This window comes from Urocampus carinirostris, chromosome 3 (assembly GCF_059441175.1).
Source record: "Urocampus carinirostris isolate Australia breed hairy pipefish chromosome 3, RoL_Ucar_1.0, whole genome shotgun sequence".
Taxonomy (NCBI): Eukaryota; Metazoa; Chordata; class Actinopteri; order Syngnathiformes; family Syngnathidae; genus Urocampus; species Urocampus carinirostris.
Genome location: NC_142351.1, coordinates 22,905,097 through 22,923,007, shown reverse-complemented (window position 1 = coordinate 22,923,007; position 17,911 = coordinate 22,905,097). Strand labels below are relative to the sequence as shown.

General features: G+C 41.3%; 1 protein-coding gene across 2 annotated transcripts in view; it reads left to right on the top strand.

The window, feature by feature from the left end:
- The window catches only part of cacna1fb (calcium voltage-gated channel subunit alpha1 Fb), a 59,061-nt gene extending 47,960 nt beyond the window's left edge, over positions 1-11,101 (top strand). Inside the window, exons 35-51 of one of the 2 annotated variants that reach the window (XM_088331130.1) lie at positions 252-317; positions 508-599; positions 684-843; positions 1,027-1,154; positions 1,237-1,333; positions 1,425-1,527; positions 1,598-1,699; positions 1,834-1,964; positions 2,029-2,154; positions 2,220-2,482; positions 2,564-2,671; positions 2,731-2,849; positions 2,917-3,029; positions 6,523-6,721; positions 6,784-6,837; positions 6,917-7,017; positions 9,416-11,101. In XM_088331130.1, the coding sequence (XP_088187256.1) occupies positions 252-317; positions 508-599; positions 684-843; positions 1,027-1,154; positions 1,237-1,333; positions 1,425-1,527; positions 1,598-1,699; positions 1,834-1,964; positions 2,029-2,154; positions 2,220-2,482; positions 2,564-2,671; positions 2,731-2,849; positions 2,917-3,029; positions 6,523-6,721; positions 6,784-6,837; positions 6,917-7,017; positions 9,416-9,682 (2,229 nt within the window). In that variant the 3' untranslated portion in view covers positions 9,683-11,101. The remainder of the gene's footprint in view (positions 1-251; positions 318-507; positions 600-683; positions 844-1,026; positions 1,155-1,236; positions 1,334-1,424; positions 1,528-1,597; positions 1,700-1,833; positions 1,965-2,028; positions 2,155-2,219; positions 2,483-2,563; positions 2,672-2,730; positions 2,850-2,916; positions 3,030-6,522; positions 6,722-6,783; positions 6,838-6,916; positions 7,018-9,415) is intronic. The other variant, XM_088331129.1, reaches the window with a different exon arrangement.
- Positions 11,102-17,911: the final 6,810 nt, after the last annotated feature.

The following is a 17,911-nucleotide window of genomic DNA, read 5'->3' as shown; positions in this document are numbered from 1 at the left end:
CTCCAAGCCAACTGGACGCCATGCAGTTGCTTAGTGATAGTATAATAGATGTCATCATAGATAGCAAAGAACCTCAGACACGATTGTAAAGTACATTTACATTGACCAGCTGAGAGTGGCTGTGTGTTCTCTTGCATATGACTGCAATATTTTGGCATGAGGCCTTTTATTAGCAGGAAATGTTGTCAATAAACAAGTTGGTTAGCAGAGGTCCCACTGTATTTGTAAGACTGGTCTTTATGTGTTTGCAGGCACTGCCGTATGTCGCCCTGCTCATTGCCATGATTTTCTTCATATACGCTGTCATCGGCATGCAGGTGAGGGCGCATTTGAGGACATTGCCGGTTTAAACATGTTTTTTGTTACCTTTTTTCTGAGAAAGGATTTTTACAGAAAAATACTGAAGTGTTCACTCAGAAGACCCGTTGTTATTTAAGTCGAGAAAAGCAAATCCCGAACTGAAACTGAATTCAAAATTTTCCAAATTGTTCTTTTGTGTTCTACCAGACATTTGGAAAGATTGCCATGCAGGATTACACACAGATCAACAGGAACAACAACTTCCAGACCTTTCCCCAAGCAGTCCTCCTCCTCTTCAGGTTCAAGAAGCCTTATCTGCATATTTTGTTAGCACATTTCTGTAAGTGTGTGCCTGACTGAGTGTCACCATGCATGTGTTCCAGGTGTGCAACAGGGGAAGCGTGGCAGGAGATCATGCTGGCAAGCCTACCCGGGAAACGCTGCGATCCAGAGGCTGATTACGAGCCAGGAGAAGAGTTCACCTGCGGGAGCAACTTCGCCATTGTTTACTTCATCAGCTTCTTTATGTTGTGCGCCTTTCTTGTGAGTCTGCACATTAGCTCGTTGGTCTCATTGTTATGTTGTCAAACGTGTAAGCATGGGTCGGGAGTAATTTAAACTACGTATTATATTATGATAGCAACAGCAATTTACTATGTTATGTTTCCAATGCGAGTATGTTTTACACATAAGTGTTGAAATTCCTGTTTATGTGAATACACACAGATTATCAACTTATTTGTGGCTGTCATTATGGACAACTTTGATTACCTGACTCGTGATTGGTCTATTTTGGGTCCTCATCACCTGGATGAGTTCAAGCGGATCTGGTCAGAATATGATCCAGAGGCCAAGTATGACCACTTGGAGGTGTAAATGTATGACAGATATGAGTTTGTGTAAGTGCTAAGTTTCTGTTTTGATGTCTATTATTAGAGGTCGCATCAAACATTTGGATGTTGTGGCTCTTCTTCGACGGATACAACCTCCTCTTGGCTTTGGAAAACTTTGTCCTCACAGAGTCGCCTGTAAGGTAAGTTAAGACGGCATACGTTTAAATTTGTAATATTGGAAGACTGATTCCAAATTAAGATTTCATGTCTTTGTGTTGATGCGTCTGTTAGCGTCTGGTTGCTATGAACATGCCTCTGAACGCAGACGGCATGGTGACCTTCAACGCCACCCTTTTTGCGCTGGTCCGCACGGCATTGAAGATCAAGACCGAAGGTAAACTCACAGAAAAAAAGACACTGCAGGGTCAAAATAGCCACTTGAGTGCCACTTGTGCCGTCGCTAGGCAACCCAGATCAGGAGAACGAGGAGCTTAGGGGGATCATCAAGAAGATTTGGAAAAGAATGAAACCAAAACTCTTGGATGAAGTCATTCCACCACATGAAGGTACAAGGGTTATTATTAATGTTAGCACTAACCCTACCATGTGAGTTACCGTCACTTTTTAGGGTTGAGTGTATGCTAAAGCTTGAACCAGTGCCACAGACATGAACTCGCTATTCGGATGCTTTCTCTTTCAGAAGAGGAAGTGACTGTGGGCAAGTTCTACGCCACCTTCTTGATCCAAGATTACTTCCGCAAGTTCCGGAAAAGGAAAGAGCGAGGGGGTCTGAGCGTGGAGACAGATGCCACCAACCCATCGGCTGTACAGGTCTATCAATATTCTTCTCATTAATCTCAAAAGAGGGCGCTTATCTACATTGGTGCTTTTGCAGCTGTGTAAAGCTGGTCTGAAGACACTGCAGGATCTTGGTCCAGAGATGCGTCTGGCTCTTAATGAAGACCTGGAGGAGGAGGAGGAAGAAGAAGAGGATGAAGAGGGCATGAGTGATGAGGAAGAGGTTGGTGTTCTTCTTTACCTTCACAATCACTCACATACACTCTAACTTTGTTTCCGCCAATGCAGATGGACACAGTAGGTCCAAACAAAGACCGTCGAGAATCCGTTGTGCCCATCAGTCCGGGAGGTGATGGCGGCGTGGTGAATGGGGGTCTGGTGCATCGGGTCGGTTCTATCGGTAAAATGTCTAATGGGAGCGATTATAATGGTCGTGTTTCACGGCGGGACAATCTGAGGTCATCCGTCAATCATCATCATCGCCGGCCCTCAGTCAGGAATGGCCTTCTTGACCACCCTCATAAGAGGCCGTCTCATTACAAACATGCAAGGTGGGAGAATAGGGACACAAGTATGTTGCACCAAAACGATGCAGGGTGAGTTTGAAAACTACATGGTGCTTTCATTGACAGAAGGGATTTCATAGACAGACATTGGAGGAATGGAGACAGGGACATTCCCAGAGAATCACGTTACTACACAAGAGAAGATGACACAGAAAGCATCACGTCCACAGACAGGTACGTATACTCACAAACACATGCACACACATATTTGCTACATGTAAATGCGTTTATAGATACTACCACGACGACCCTCTGCACCATGATGGGCAAGCCCCCTACAGTCAATACAGCAACGGCTACAATGAGGGCAGGAGGACAACACGCAGGCGACTCCTTCCAGCCACGCCCACAGGTGAGCTTTGTCCAGTTGTGACATATGCATGACATCATCAGAGGTGGATGACTGGATTTGTCGTTAGGTCGAAAGCCGTCGTTCAACATTCAGTGTCTGAGGCGCCAGGTTAGCAGTGACGACTTACCCATGCCGGGGACGTACCACCCCAACTCTCCTCCTCGGCGTGCATGCACTCAGGTAGGCATACGATGAGCGCACACATTGACACGTTCACAAAACATGCATAGCTTGCATGTTAATTAAACAAACATGCTACCAATGCCGAAGGCTCATGTTAAGCTGGATGAGGAAAAATAATTTTAAAATGTATTTGTCACTTGCACTATCTAACCTTACTCGAGCATCCATCCATCCATTATCTGCACCGTTTATCCTCAGTAGGGTTGCGGGGGTGCTGGACCCCAAACCAGCTATCTTCGGACAGTGGGCAGAGGACACCCTGAACTGGTTGCCAGCCAGTCGCAGGACACACAGGGACAGACAATTCGCTCGCTCACTCACACTTAGGGTCAATTTGGACCGGCCAATTTTACTTAACACGCATGTTTTGGAATGTGGGAGGAAACCGGAGTGCCCAGAGAAAACCCACGCAAGCACGAGGAGAACATGCAAACTCCACACTGGAGGTTCGATCTCATTACCTCAGAACTGTGCCACACAAGCGCTAACCACTGCGCCGCCGTCCTGCCCCTTATTCGAGCATTCATTCTTAAATCAGCTATTTGCCCACATTCAGCTCAACCACAACATCTTAGCAGATGAGGTGAGTTTTACCATCTGGGGAAATTCTTCCCTCCCAGACTTTAAGTTGGTTTGGCCCACCACCATTCTTCTTTTCTGTAGCGATAAAATGAACACAGAACAGCGCAAATGATATGAGTCGGGTATGATAAGTGAGTCCAAAAAGCCAGGAAAGGAGAAAAAAAACACATTAAAATAAAGACTGCTATCATTCATTTCACTCATCTTACACTTATTGCCTGTCATCTATCTCCATCCAGATGTGTGTTGTGCTACGTCTTTGCAGAACTTAGCAATTCACTGCCTTTAACGGGTAGCTCCTCTCACTCAAATAAGCTCGTAAAGATGGGAATTTAGTCTCTTTTTCAAGAAACGGTCCCCCAAAAGCCTCTTCAGGTTGGTTTTTGTTGCTTTTATCCATATATTAAAACATATTATGTAACACTATGCAAAAAATTACTTTTCAGAGACAAATAAACTTAAAAAAGAAAAAAAGACAACAATGAAAAAATAAACAACAGAAGGAAAAAATAGTTAAAGGAAAAAAGAGAGAGAGAATTAATAATAATAATAATAAACGAAGAAGTAAAAGGCTAGAAGAAACAAAAGAATAAAAGGAAAATAAAAAAAGAAGGAGGGCAGGAAAGACTGCAAAAAAGCTACTACCACAGAGTCAGTTAGCAATTACAAAAACAAGCACATATTTACTATTAGTCCGAAAGAAAACGCAAATGAGGGCTGTGTCGAGTAAAATTAGAACCCTTTATTTCTAGATGACAGCTCCATACTGTGGAGAATGGTGATAGATTGCAACACAGACGTGATAAGTCGTCTTCTTTTGGTTTTGTCGTTATTAATTGCCACAGATTAAATTGCCTTTGCTTATCATTGCTCCTTGAGCATTAAAGGAAACTGCAATGCAACCTGACAATGACTCTGATGACACGAAAAGAGAACTGGAACATTTTAGATGGATAATTTTTACTGCGGTTCAATTTGAATGTATAAAGTTAGGACTTGATTTGTGGGTGAAATATCCTGAACCTGTAAATATTGAATGAGGTACCATGAAGCCTCTCGTTTCTCCTCTTCTAAAAGGACGTCATAAATGTTTTCAGATGTCAGCGTGGTGTTTTGTATTTAGAGCGCATAAGTTGTGGAAAATATAGAAATTTCGTGGACGAATAAGAAATTACTGCTCAAAACACAATATTCTATAATATCAAACTATAAGAAAATCAGTGTTTGTCAAATAATGAACAAATTACAAATGTGTGCTGCACTCATGCAAATGTATACTATTTTTATAAAGAACAAAAAACAAGCATTTTGTTTTCTAATGAGATAAGAAAGTAAAGTATAAGTATGTATTATGGCACAATAAACATTCAGACAGCCAGAAATGTAAAACTTGATGCTTGATATTAAACTTGTTCACACCATCGTATGCAAACTGAGATTATTTATAAAACATCACTGCTTAAGATTCTAACGGTAATAAGGGTGGGGACTTAAAAGCCTGGGCTTTAGCCAACCCCCTTTGGGCACATGTTTAAGTTATTATTGTATTGTTCAGCTGTTTTTTGTGTGTGTTTGATGCAAATGTTTTTTTGTTCTCGTTTGTTAATTAGTGGTTGATACTTTTTGTACTGTGCCTAAATAAACTTTATTTAATTATTTAACTAAAATTAAAATTATCTTGCTCAAACACAATCAGCTAACAAGCAAACGGTAACATTAGCGAGCTACCAGAGGCAACATTACGTTTTCACACTTAAAAACACAGATAACAAACGGGTAAAAACAAAGAATATAGTGGCTTATCCTGTCACTGAGCTCCCTTCATCCTCATCAGTGACTCCATGTTTTTGTTTTGATTGCTGCCTCGCCATCGTGGTGCTCCCGTGCCATATCCCTTTTGCAAAGCTTGCGAGTGACGCATTTTTTTGTTTAGGAGTTTTGGAGTGCTACCACACTTTTGCAGACTTTGGTCAAACTGTTTTCTCAATGTCCGTCAAGTTTCTTGAATTGAATTCACTGTAGCCTTTGAAAATAAGCCTTATTTCGCACTCCACCTCGCTCTGTTGTGCTCGCCGACACGTCAGAAAATCCGCGACGTGCCGAGTGACACTTTGATCCTGTGACACAGCACAACGCGTTTAATCAGTGATATTAATCTATTCGTTGTTGCAACTTTAATGCATTTACAGACAAAAGGAACACATATTGGTCCAAGTGCACACAAACATGAACAAACACATAATAAAAACACAGATCAAAACACATCAATATTACACTTAGGTTCACAAACACATTCAAACATGCATGTTTGCACTTAACGTCGCCACACGAACATATTCACTTATTTGTGTTTGCACAGTAACACACACTTACTTGTACAAACATGCTGTCATACACAGCAGGTGTCAATAACCTTTTTAAAGATAAGCGCTACTTTCTTACTGATTGGCGCAAAGGGCTACCCTATTAATATACTTTTTTTTTTAAAAAACAATGTATGTTATTAATATGTTGTTACTATGTTATTACCAGGTTGTAATCATTAGAAGTTAAGTCAACCACTACAACATTATGTCAATTAGAAATCAAACTTACTAGCAAATCGCAATGACCCCACACTGGTGAGCTATTTTCAGAATCTGACCGCGGGTGTTGGCGTTAGACAATCTGTGTCCTGCTGCGTGTCAAAATGATGTCCGGAGTTCTGAGAAATATTTGGATGAAGAAACAAGAGCTAAAGAGAGCGGTTTTGTTGAGTATTCTTGTTACAAAATCAAAATAGATAAATAACTTTTTGTGCAAAAAAACAATCAACACCACTCTGCACACATATAAACAGACAAACACATTTGCAAACAAACAAACTCATACACACAACAGTAACACTGTCGGTTCCCTTTTCCTTTAGACGTACAGCAGTTACGACTGTCCTCCGTCGTCGGGTCGATCGTCTTCGACTGCAACAACATCATGGGCCAACCCGTGTCCTCGTCGCGGGCGTCTCTTGTACGCTCCTCTCATCCTGGTAGAGGAGGAGGGTAGCCCGGCTTGGGGTCGAGCAGGAGGAGCAGAAGGCCGGGACGACAAACTGGCGGGTCCAGGGAGAGGTGAGCCACGTTGGGTCTGCTCCACACCAGGAGTATCTCATCAAAAGCATTTTCACTCGCAGGCGTTAACGTGACTGGAGCGACGCCAAGTCCGGCCTGGTATGGTAGCCCGGGAGGTAAGCCAACAGGTCCAAAACGAAAAGACATTCAGCCGTCCAGCCAATCAGCATTTGAACCGTCACTATTGTCCCGCAGCTCCGCCTCCTTACAGAGCATACACAACCCTTCGAGTTCCTTCTCAGCTCGGCGCCCCGTTTGGCGAAAAACGAGGCTCTGCTGACAGTCTGGTGGAAGCGGTGAGTTAAAAAGCTATCAGACATGATTAAATGATAAAAGCACTACGGACAAAACCAAGCAGAAGACAGACCTGAGTAATAATGATGAGTAAATCAGGAATGACAAACAAAAAGGTGTTGATCGGTCAGTGACAACTACATAGACCAAAGATCGAGAACCTTTATGACTAAAAGAGCTATTAAAGTGAAATATGTCAATGTTCACAGCAGTTTTGGAGAACAAGTCACGGCATTTATATGGACCAATAACTAACATTTCGGTCTTTTCAGAGTTAAGACACAAGAAATTGAGTGACATCCACTCTTTTATCTCAGTGAGGCAAGCCTCCAAATTTCCACAATTTAGTGTGGCAGATTCCTCCAATGGAAGATATAGTTGAGTGTCATCTGCGTAGCAATGGAAACTGATATTATACTTGCGAATAATATCACCTAATGGAAGCATGTAAATGCTGAAAAGAATGGGGCCAAGTACTGAACCCTGTGGAACACCACAGGTAACACTAAAGGGCACAGATGTCATTTCGCCATATTTAGCACAGTGCGTCCTATCTGAGAGGTAGGATCTGAACCATGAGAGGACGGTTCCTGAACCGTTCTAGTAAGATATTATGGTCCACAGTGTCAAAAGCAGCACTAATGTCCAGCAGCAGCAAAAGTGATGAAGCGCCCGAGTCCATTGCCAGTAGAAGATCATTGGTTACCTTAATCAGAGCTGTCTCAGTAGAGTGGTTAGCCCTGAATCCTGATTGCATTGATTCAAAAAGATTGTTCTCGGATATAAAATCATTCAGCTGCTGTGCCACCACTTTTTCAAGTACTTCAGAAAGAAACGGTAGGTTTGACACAGGTCTATAATTACATAAGCTCTCTGGATCAAGGTTGGGTCGTTTCAGTGTAGGCTTAATAACAGCGGACTTAAAAGCCGCTGGAACTACATCTGAGGAGAGTGATATGTTTATAATATTTAGAACTGAAGGTCCAAGGACCCCAAAAAGACCTTTAATAAGCGAATCCGGAAGCGGGTCAAACAGGCAAGTCGTTGGTTTGGCCGTATTCACCACCTGTTTAAGATTATCGAGGGACAGATCACTAAATCGGGACAAATTCCTTGGACAGCCACCACGTCGCGCATAGATTTCAGCCCTTTAATATGTGATTTATTAACACTGTCTTTAGAAATTTCTTCCCGTATGCATTGAATCTTCTTATTAAAGAAGACCATAAAGTCATGGGCTGAATGGGTAGAACTATCTGGGATAATCTGTTGCCTTTTTAGCGATGCAACAGTGTCGAAAAAGATTTTGGGGTTATTCTTTTGTGACGCAATCACCTTCGAAAAGTAGGCTGATTTTGCAGAGGCAAGGGCTGCTTTATACTTTAACAAGTTGTCACACCATATCGGGCAATATTGTTTTGTCCCACCCATTATTATGTGATCTCCTATAGCACGGAAGGAAATTATGAAACCTTACTCTGAATGTAAAATTTAGATGTGTTACTATTAAGGTCAACAACCATGACCAATCAAAAAAGACTCAAAATATGTTTAATTAAAAGTCAGTCATGTCAGACTATCAAAACAAATCACGTATTATCCAATAGGTTTGTGGGTATCTCTAATTGAAGGAAGTCCATCAGGCATGTCAGGACAAAGAACTGTACATACATGCTTGTCAAAATTATTACCAGCTCGGTGGCCTTGGAAGTAAGGCGCCCACCCCCGGGACTGGTTCGACTCTTGGCCATAACTAAGACTTTGAACATTGGTACCTGTTGCCTCCCTTCTTGGAGCTCGGCATTGAAGGGGCTAATGACCTGCAATGACAGGTGTTGCAACACATAGGTTGAGTTGAGCAAGGGGGGCTGGGAATCCCCTCCTCTGTATCAATCTCCCAGAGGGAGTCAAGAATCTGTGTGTGTTCTTGACTCTAGCCACCTCCCATTAGGGCAGACCTGGGCACTCCGGTCCTGGAGGGCCATATGTTCTGCATGATTTTTGAGGTTTCTCTGATCCAATACAGGTGATTCCAATCACCAATATCGTTAACGAGCACTTGCTAGCTTGCTAACGAGGTTATAATTTGTATCACCTGAGTTAAAGAAGAGCAAACTTCAAAATCTGGCAGGACGTATGGCCCTCCAGGACCGGAGTGCCCAGGTCTGCATTAGGGGGATATGGCTCCTGTATGTACAGTACATACTTACCTGTCAAAAAGTGTTCATCAGGTATGTCTTATTAAAATGAATATACTAAATAACTATGGTTACTGACTGTTTTCCAATCCAGGCATGAATAAACGACAACCTTTCTTTTGGCGTTACAAATCAAAAGAAATTGATCACACCTAACTACTTGCTGGTATTTCTAAGCTGCTGCCGAATATTTCGTCCTCAGGTCCTAATCTCCGAAGGTCTTGGCCTCTATGCACGCGATCCCAAATTTGTGGCTTTTGCAAAGCGCGAAATTGCAGATGCGTGTCACATGACAGTGGATGAAATGGAATCTGCCGCCAGCGACCTTTTGGGGTCCTCGGCAAGCAGCGACTTCCTCAACACAAGCGCTGCAGATCCGGGTGCGCTCTACAGCGACGAGGAGCCCATCAGGACGGGCAGAGAGGAAGAAGAACTGGCCGACGAAATGAGCTGCGTAACTTCATTTTGATGGGCAGGGGCTCAAGGTCAATCAGAGGACAAGGGAGGTGTGATGTCACAAAAGACCCGAACCGAGTAAAAACTCAACAAAGAAAGCAACAGAGGGGGAAATGTTGCCTATGCATACCTGGGCCTGGCCTTTTGCTTCGGGTCATGTACGGCCTTGGCCACTGAGGGGCGACGATGAACCTTCGGGTGTTTACAAACCACAACTGCAGAAGATAAACTTGCTCAGTTTGGTGAAGGGTGCTATATGTTAGCATTATCCAGCCAGATGCATAGCATGCTAACTAATTTTTATTTTATTAATTTCACTTTCTTTTAAATGTCTGGACATTCAAAACTTAACTCATTAACAGTTTATTATTACTTAGTTTGACTTAGCTCAGGCTAGCACAAACACAATTGTGTGTCTTGGATGTCATATGGCTGTCAGATGAGTATAGGTGTGAGCTCATTGCTAACGGCTAAACACAGGAAATAGACCGGACTTGATTATTACCTCAATTGAATTGTTGTCCCGAATAATTCAAGGACGTTTTTGAAGGTCTGCTGACCAGGTAACACATTTGAATCCACTTAAAAAACACAACTTCTGCTATAATTAGGTGATGCAAGAGCTACTTACTGGTCAAGACATGACTAATTGAAAGGACTTGATCAAAAATGCTGGCAACAAGTTCAAAGATGGCTGGGATTGGCTCCAGCACCCCTGCGACCCTAGTGAGGATAGGCGGTGCAGAAAATGGATTGATGGATGATCATAAATTATCATTCAAAGGTTGCCCATAAGGTAGGAAAATAAGGTTTTCCCGGAATTATGAACAAGAGAATGCAGTACAGAGGTTCAGAAAAGAGTTTTAACAATCAGACATGACAACTCAAAAATGATGACATGACAAATAAAATAACTTTATTTATAGCAAAGGAACCAAGAAGTAAGTCAGGACTGACGAATCAAATGAATCAGACTATAATATATAGAAAAGAGCTTTTTTCAGACAAGGGGATGTAGATCAAGAGGAATTAATCGATAAAGAGTATATCGAGTATATATAATCGAAAAGACGAGCCTAGTGGAATAACTTGGAGAGCACATATCAATAAGCAACACTTTTTGTACCTCTTTCTAGTTCTCATCTGACGGATCAGCTACATTTCATTAGCATGCTACCACACGTGCAAGAGTCTGAAAAGAAATGTGTATGCGTGAATTTTATAATTTTTCGGGATAAACGAAAGGTGGATTTTTGTTTCGTTTCTGTTCATTTCTGTTCTCAAGATGTTTTTCTATGGCGACCCCAAACAGTCCTGTTGTCTTTTTGTGTTCTTCCTAATCGTCGACCGAAGGGCTCTCAATTACCTCCAATTTTCAGTCACATGACCAAGTCAATCCTTTCTGGTTAGCTAAAATAAAACATTGAAAACACGTGTGTTTCATCAACATTTCATACTCACATTCACACCATTGTAAATGAAGATTTAAAACAAACCTTGGAAAGTAAATTAAAAAAGGAAACTTAAAAAATGTTTTTTGTTTTATGCAGCCTAATATATTAAATTTTGCCTTCTGGATGATATTGTGTGAAGGGAATATCAATGAAAAATAAAAATCCACACATTTTTTTCCATCACAGGACACAGCCATGTTACCATTAGGTGTTGATTGAAAATGACATGCTCTAAGCCAGGGGTCTCCAACCGTTTTTTAGCTCAGAGCTACTTTATGTTTCTAATTAGCATAAAGGGCACCCAGTTTTATATGCATGACTTGCTAAATACCTAAAAAGGGTAGCCTGACAGTTAGTTATAAAGGTAAACGGATAAAAAAGTTAATAGGAAGCTATATAGCTTGCTAAAAGAGTCAAAAGCCATCCAAAGAGCTGGATAGTAAGCTAAAAAAAAAGCTAGCTAGCTAGCTAGCTTGCAGGAAAGGAGGCCAACATTTAGCTTGATAATTGATAATTAGCAAAATAACAATAGACCAGCACTGGTGATTTTCAGAACAGGTCCGCAGGGATCTCAAATGTCCTCAGGGGGCCCACTGGTGCTTGCGGGCACCACGTTGGACTACCCCTGCTCTCGGCTCTGTGAACAACTGATCACGGTTAATACCAGTGAACAAGTGAGACATGTGATTATTGCCTTTATTTTTATTTGGTAGAAAATATCCGAATGGCCGTCCCAAAGTTTGGTTGAAAATAGTAGGGTTTTGCAGTTTAACACATATTCCCTAAATGCTATAATAGAATGAAGTGTCTCCAGTTTTTGGGGTGCACAGTATATATATTGTTAGTATAAACATGGCGAGGACTCTGAAGATTTCGTCCATAGAGGTAGGGTTGTCTCTTGTGTATGTATTATGGCGGCTGATTATGAAAAGTGACTAGGGGTTTGGGAGTATTGCTGTTATACGAATTTTGGGCAATTCTGAACTTTTTGAATTGTTGTCTTAGCTCTAGCAGGCGTCTGTCAGGATCTGGCACACTACTCTTCTCCTGAGGGCCCTAACAGGTAAACGGATCGTCCCAAACACTTTTTACCAGCACCTGACTGTAATCAAGAAATCGGTATTTAAGAACTTTGCCGTCAGCAGAGGCGGTGAAATCATCGTCTTACACTTCCATATTCATGTCATGTTTGGTCGTTTTTTTTGTTTTCCGGCTAATATAATTTGTTAATTGTTTGTTGACCACTTAATTTGAAGGCCATCTTCTTTTGAGCATCATGACCACAGGTCCTGATTCCCTGCAGTTGGGTCCACCTGTCAGATTTTGAGGGAGTCTGCGCAGAAATTCGATACAAGGGGAAATACCCCTTTCCCCCATCTCCTATGCCCTTGTTTATTGTAAACATTATATTGTTTATTTGATCAAAAAGTATGATTATATTAGAATGTCATGCTGGATGTTAATGATTTGCAGAGAACTACCTGGGTGATTTGCAAAATATGCTATCTTGTTTAGCCCCTTTGATAATTGTAGAGAATACTTCTATTGTTTAATCATGACCACTTTATATTCCATGAGCACAATTCACAGACAGAGAAATATGTAGCAGGTTAAATTATGATAGATCATTAAACCTCACATCCATCGAATATTTTTTTGATAAAAAGATCACATAGCTAGATTTTTAGGTATTTTATAATTGCTGCTGTTGTTTTACAAATTTTACAGATTTTTGTGAGAACAAATTCTAGTAAGTTTGGTTGTTTATTGCAAATCTCTAGCTCCCTGTTCAACGACATGCTTTTATGTCCGTAATACCCGCCAACACTTGTCAAGAATGTGGCCACTAAAGGTCATATGGATGGAGTAAAATGTCTGCACAAAGGTAAGTTTAATACAACAATATCGACAAAAGTGGGTAGTAACGACGTACGTTTAAACCGTTACATTTTTATTGAGTAAGTTTTGGGAAATTTGTACTTCTAGGAGTAATTCAATTTGAAATCCCTATAGTTTTACTTGTACTTGAGCAAATATGTGAAGAAAAAACAGTACTTTTACTATTATGCAACATTGACGTCGTTACTTCGTTACTTAATGAATCCCCTCCACGTAAGTCGGCGTCTGTCTGTCTCCGCTAAGTCACATTTATTCTGATGGAGACCTTCGGCAGGCTGTTCAACCGATCAAACGTAGCAGCATCGTCACGTGACCCTATTCAATTTCAGCGGGGGGAAATTATTTACGGATTAAACAGATCGAAAATGTCGCTGAGCAATACAGACTATGAAAACACAGAAGAGGAGGAGCACCCCTGGATTCACATCAAAAGCATGTTCCCCGTAAAAAGGGTACGAAACACCAGCTAGAATATGTAATTTCTCCTTTGTTCGAGTTCATGGGCTAGCTTGTTGCTCTGGTTGCAGAGCCTGCTGAGATAAGTATTGGGGCTTTAAATGTGCTACTTGGAGCTACATGTGCTTAATTTTTTTGTTCGATGTATACTATTTTTATTGTGTTGTTTACTAAAGCACATGAATTTACATTAATTATTTTAATCTACTTTTAAATTAAATGTATTTTTTGTAGTGTGGATGGACTTTAATGATTTGATGATCCTGTTGGTTGTTTTAAAAAGAAATCAATGAATACGACCTTGCTACAGTTACTCGGTACTTGAGTAATTTTTTTCACCAAGTACTTTTTTACTTTTACTCAAGTGTTTGGATGACTACTATTACTTCTACTTGAGTAATGTTATTCTGAAGTAACAGTACTTTTACTTGAGTAAAAAAATTGGGGGCTACTCTCTCTACCCACCGTTGAATATGGCAGACTGAACATCTTTAAACAATTCTACGGGATTGACATAGTTGTAATTGCCCTCGATCATCAATAAACACGTGACAGCGTTTGAAATGTGTAGTGCAACTCTTCTATGAAGCAAAGTCGATTCACCCAGATAAAATGTTGTCGAAACAATATCTGTAAACCCATGACAATTGCAGCTAGGATATTTCATATAATCATTGTTTTATCCATTCAAACTCACCTAGTAGTGCAGCACCCTAGAATTCATGCGCGCCAATTACACAGAATGGCGTCACCAACACGTGACCCCGGTTTGTTAGGAAGCACTACTCGCCATGTCTATTCCTATATGACTCACGAACTTTTAGGGTTGACTGCCCCTCAAGGCTACTGTATATCACTTAGCTCCACAGTGCCTCCTGCTGTGTGAATGCAAGAAGTACAACTGACATTATCAACCTAGCCATCCTGTCAGAATGTTAAGGTCACATGACGTCAAGCTTGTCAAATAAACTCAGTGTAATTTTCTTTATAGTTAATATTTGGGATTTTGTGTGGGATGCCAAATTCCACTTTATTTTTGTGTGTGTGTACATACCCATTGTGTCTTTACAAAACCAAAGCACAATTGTTATCACCCGCAAGGAAAGCAAGGGTGGTGATAATGTTTTAAAGTATATACAGTGCCGAGAAAAAGTGTTTGCCCCTTTCCTGATTTCAAGGTTTTTTTTGTGCATATTTATCACTCACAAAGGTTTCAGATCATCAAACCAATTTTAATATCACACAGATACAACCCAAGGGAATACAAATGCAGTTTAGAAATGTTGTTTCCAATTATTAAGGCACAAAAAAAATTAAAAAGTGAAAGAGGAATTTCCCCCTCAACAAATTAGCGAGTTCGGCCACCTTTGGCGGCAATGTCAGAAATCAAAGGTGTATGCTGATTGGTAATGAAATGAAACTAAATGAAATGATCTGCATTACAGTGTGCTTCACATTTTCCCAATAGCGGTCTTGCAGCCATGTAAGGCGCTAACCTGCATATTGGGGGTATTGGGGGTTCAGTGTCTTACCCAAGGACACTTCAACATGTAACACTGAGGAGCCAGGATTCGAACTGCGATCCCTTGATCCCAAGACGAGCGCTCTACCTCCTGAGCCACTGTTGTTCACAACCCTATGGAGGAATTTGCCCACTCTTCTTTGTAAAATTGTTTCAAATATGCCATATTGCACCTGAACTGCATGATTAAGGTCACAGCACAGCATCTCAATTGGATTTAAATCCAACTTGGCCATTCCAGAACATTCCTTTCTTTTTTTTTCTTAGCCAATTAGAGCTGGACTTGCTTGTGTATTTTGGATCGTTGTCCTTTTACATGATCCAACAGCGCTTAAGTTTGAGGGCACAAACTGATGGCCGGAGGTTCTCCTTCAGGATCTTTTGGTAAACATTCGAATTCATTGTTCCGTCAACCACAATAAGTTGTCCTGGTCCTGTGGCAGCGATGCAGCCCCCGACCATCACACTGCCACCACCATGCTTTACTGTTGGCATCATGTTCTATTTGTGAAATGTTGTGCCATTTTTGAACCAGATGTAACGCGCTACACACCTTCCAAACAATTCAAATCAAGATGCTTTTTGGCAAAGGTGAGACGACTCTTTGTATATTTTTGTGACAGCAGTGATTTTGCCATTTTTGAACACTGACCTTAACTGAGGCCAGCAAGGCCCATAGTTCCTCGAATGTTTTTCAAGGTTCTTTTATAACGTACCGGATGAGCAGTCATCGCACCATTAGAGCAATCTTATTGTTCAACTACTCCTGGGATATTTTGCCACTGCTCCCGTTTTTTTTCCATTTGTGGATAATGGCTCTGACAGTGGTTTGCTGGAGCCATACAGCCTTGGAAACGGCTTTGTGACCTTTTCCGGACTGCTAAATTTTAATTACATTTTCGTAGCAAGTCAATTGTGATCTTAAGATTTTGCAGCCTGCTTCACCTCGTCCGACCGATTCAATTTATTTCTTGATTCAACACAGGTGGTGGCAATCAATTTCGGGTGTAGCCTTTGGAATTGAACTCAGCTTTCCCAAAACTGTGGTTAGTCACAGTTACTTTGCCATTTAACAAGGAGGGGCAATTAGTTCTTCACATAGGGCCAGATAGGCCCAGATATTTTTATTGTGCCTTAATAAATGGAATCATTTCAAAACTGCATTTTGTATTTCATTGTGCATCTGTGTAATATCAAAATTGGTTTAAAGATCTGAAACCTTTGCGAGTGATAAATATGCAAAAAACACAGAATTCAGAAAGTGAGCAAATGCTTTTTCACAGCACTGCATAAATACAGTGTACAGTAGCCTATATCTGTTTGTATGTGTGTCTGTCAAATCAAGAAAAGGGGGAGGAGTTTAGATATGACCACCATCTTTCACAGGCAGTAACATTGGTTGCCCTAAATGTTAGAAAAAATGCCAAAACAGTTGACTCAGCACTTTTGATAATGTTGACTCAGCATTCCTTTCTGAAAAGACATTTCATTCTCCCAGGCCATAACGACATTGTATATCAAAACCATCTTTTACAGGCAGTCAAATAGGTTACCACATCTGGGGTAACCTAATGTGAAAACTGCCCAAAAAAGCTGACTTGGCATTTTTGGTCTTGCTGACTCAGCAGCTTATCTGGCCAAATAATGGTATTCATTGGATACACATGCATGTCAAGTGTTTCATGACTTTATTGTAACCTCACCTTTTTCTTTGCATTTTTTCACATCTAGAATAACCTACCAGACTACCATTTCATGATTTTAGTCTCATTTGGACTCAGGCCTACTCTTTTGTTTTTTTTATTTTTATGTGTCAAAGACCTTGCCAAAAACGGAAATGCAACCCAAAAATGGTTTTGTGTCTCAACAGCCATTCTAGTTTGATTATGTTTTCCATTTGACAGAGGGGATCATGTCAAAGCACATCTGCACTGTTAATTCGTCACTTCTGGTTACATCATATTTTTGCACCCCTTCTCCACTATGCGAGAAATTAAATCGAATTGAAGTACGTGTAACCTATTATCTAGACCTGTGGTTTTCAACTAGTCTGACTTGAGGACCCTCAACCCTACCTTAATGACAATCTGTGACCTAAATCAAGAAAATTTATCAAACGAAAGGATTAAACAGATTAACACAGAGATAGTGGAATACATTCACTTTTTCCTCCCAAAACAAAATGACCAGCAAAACCAAAATGACTTCAAGTACCGAATATATACGCAAATAAGCCTACATCACATATGAGAGGAAGAAGACAGCAATTTGGTGCTCGCTGGGCAGCAGCAGCATGAAGCCCTCGAGAACGAAGCGTGGTCGGAGATTGGAACAAGACGGGCAGCCAGGACGTGAGACGGAGCGTGGTTGGAGATCGGAATAAGTCGGGTAGGCGGGACGAGCAGGAAGCCAGGGATCTGGGATCGATACTAGAAACAGAATCAGGCAGGATATGGGTAGCCAGGACAGGAGAACGGAGCTTGGATCGGGGATTGATCCATGAAACAGAATCAGAATACGGGTAGCCGGGACAGGGGAACAAAGCGTCGATTGGGGATCGATACAGGAAACAGAATCAGGATATGAGTAGACGGGACAGGAGAACGGAGCTTGGCTCTGGGATCGATGCAGGGAACAGGTCGAGATCAAAACGGGAGTCAAAAGTGCTTGCGTTGCATGCGCTGAGGTTCGCAGATGGACTGACAAGGAGTGAACGAGTTTGACGTGTTTAAATAGGAGGAGGGGGACCAATTAGGTAACAAGCGGCAGCGGGGGCTGAACGAGTGAGCGCAGGTGAGGGCAATTGGCAAATCATGACATTGGGACCCATTATTATGGGCAGAAAAAGGAAATAAGACAAACAGAATCACAATAAAATGAGATGCGGTCCCTCTCAAACACAATCGGGTAT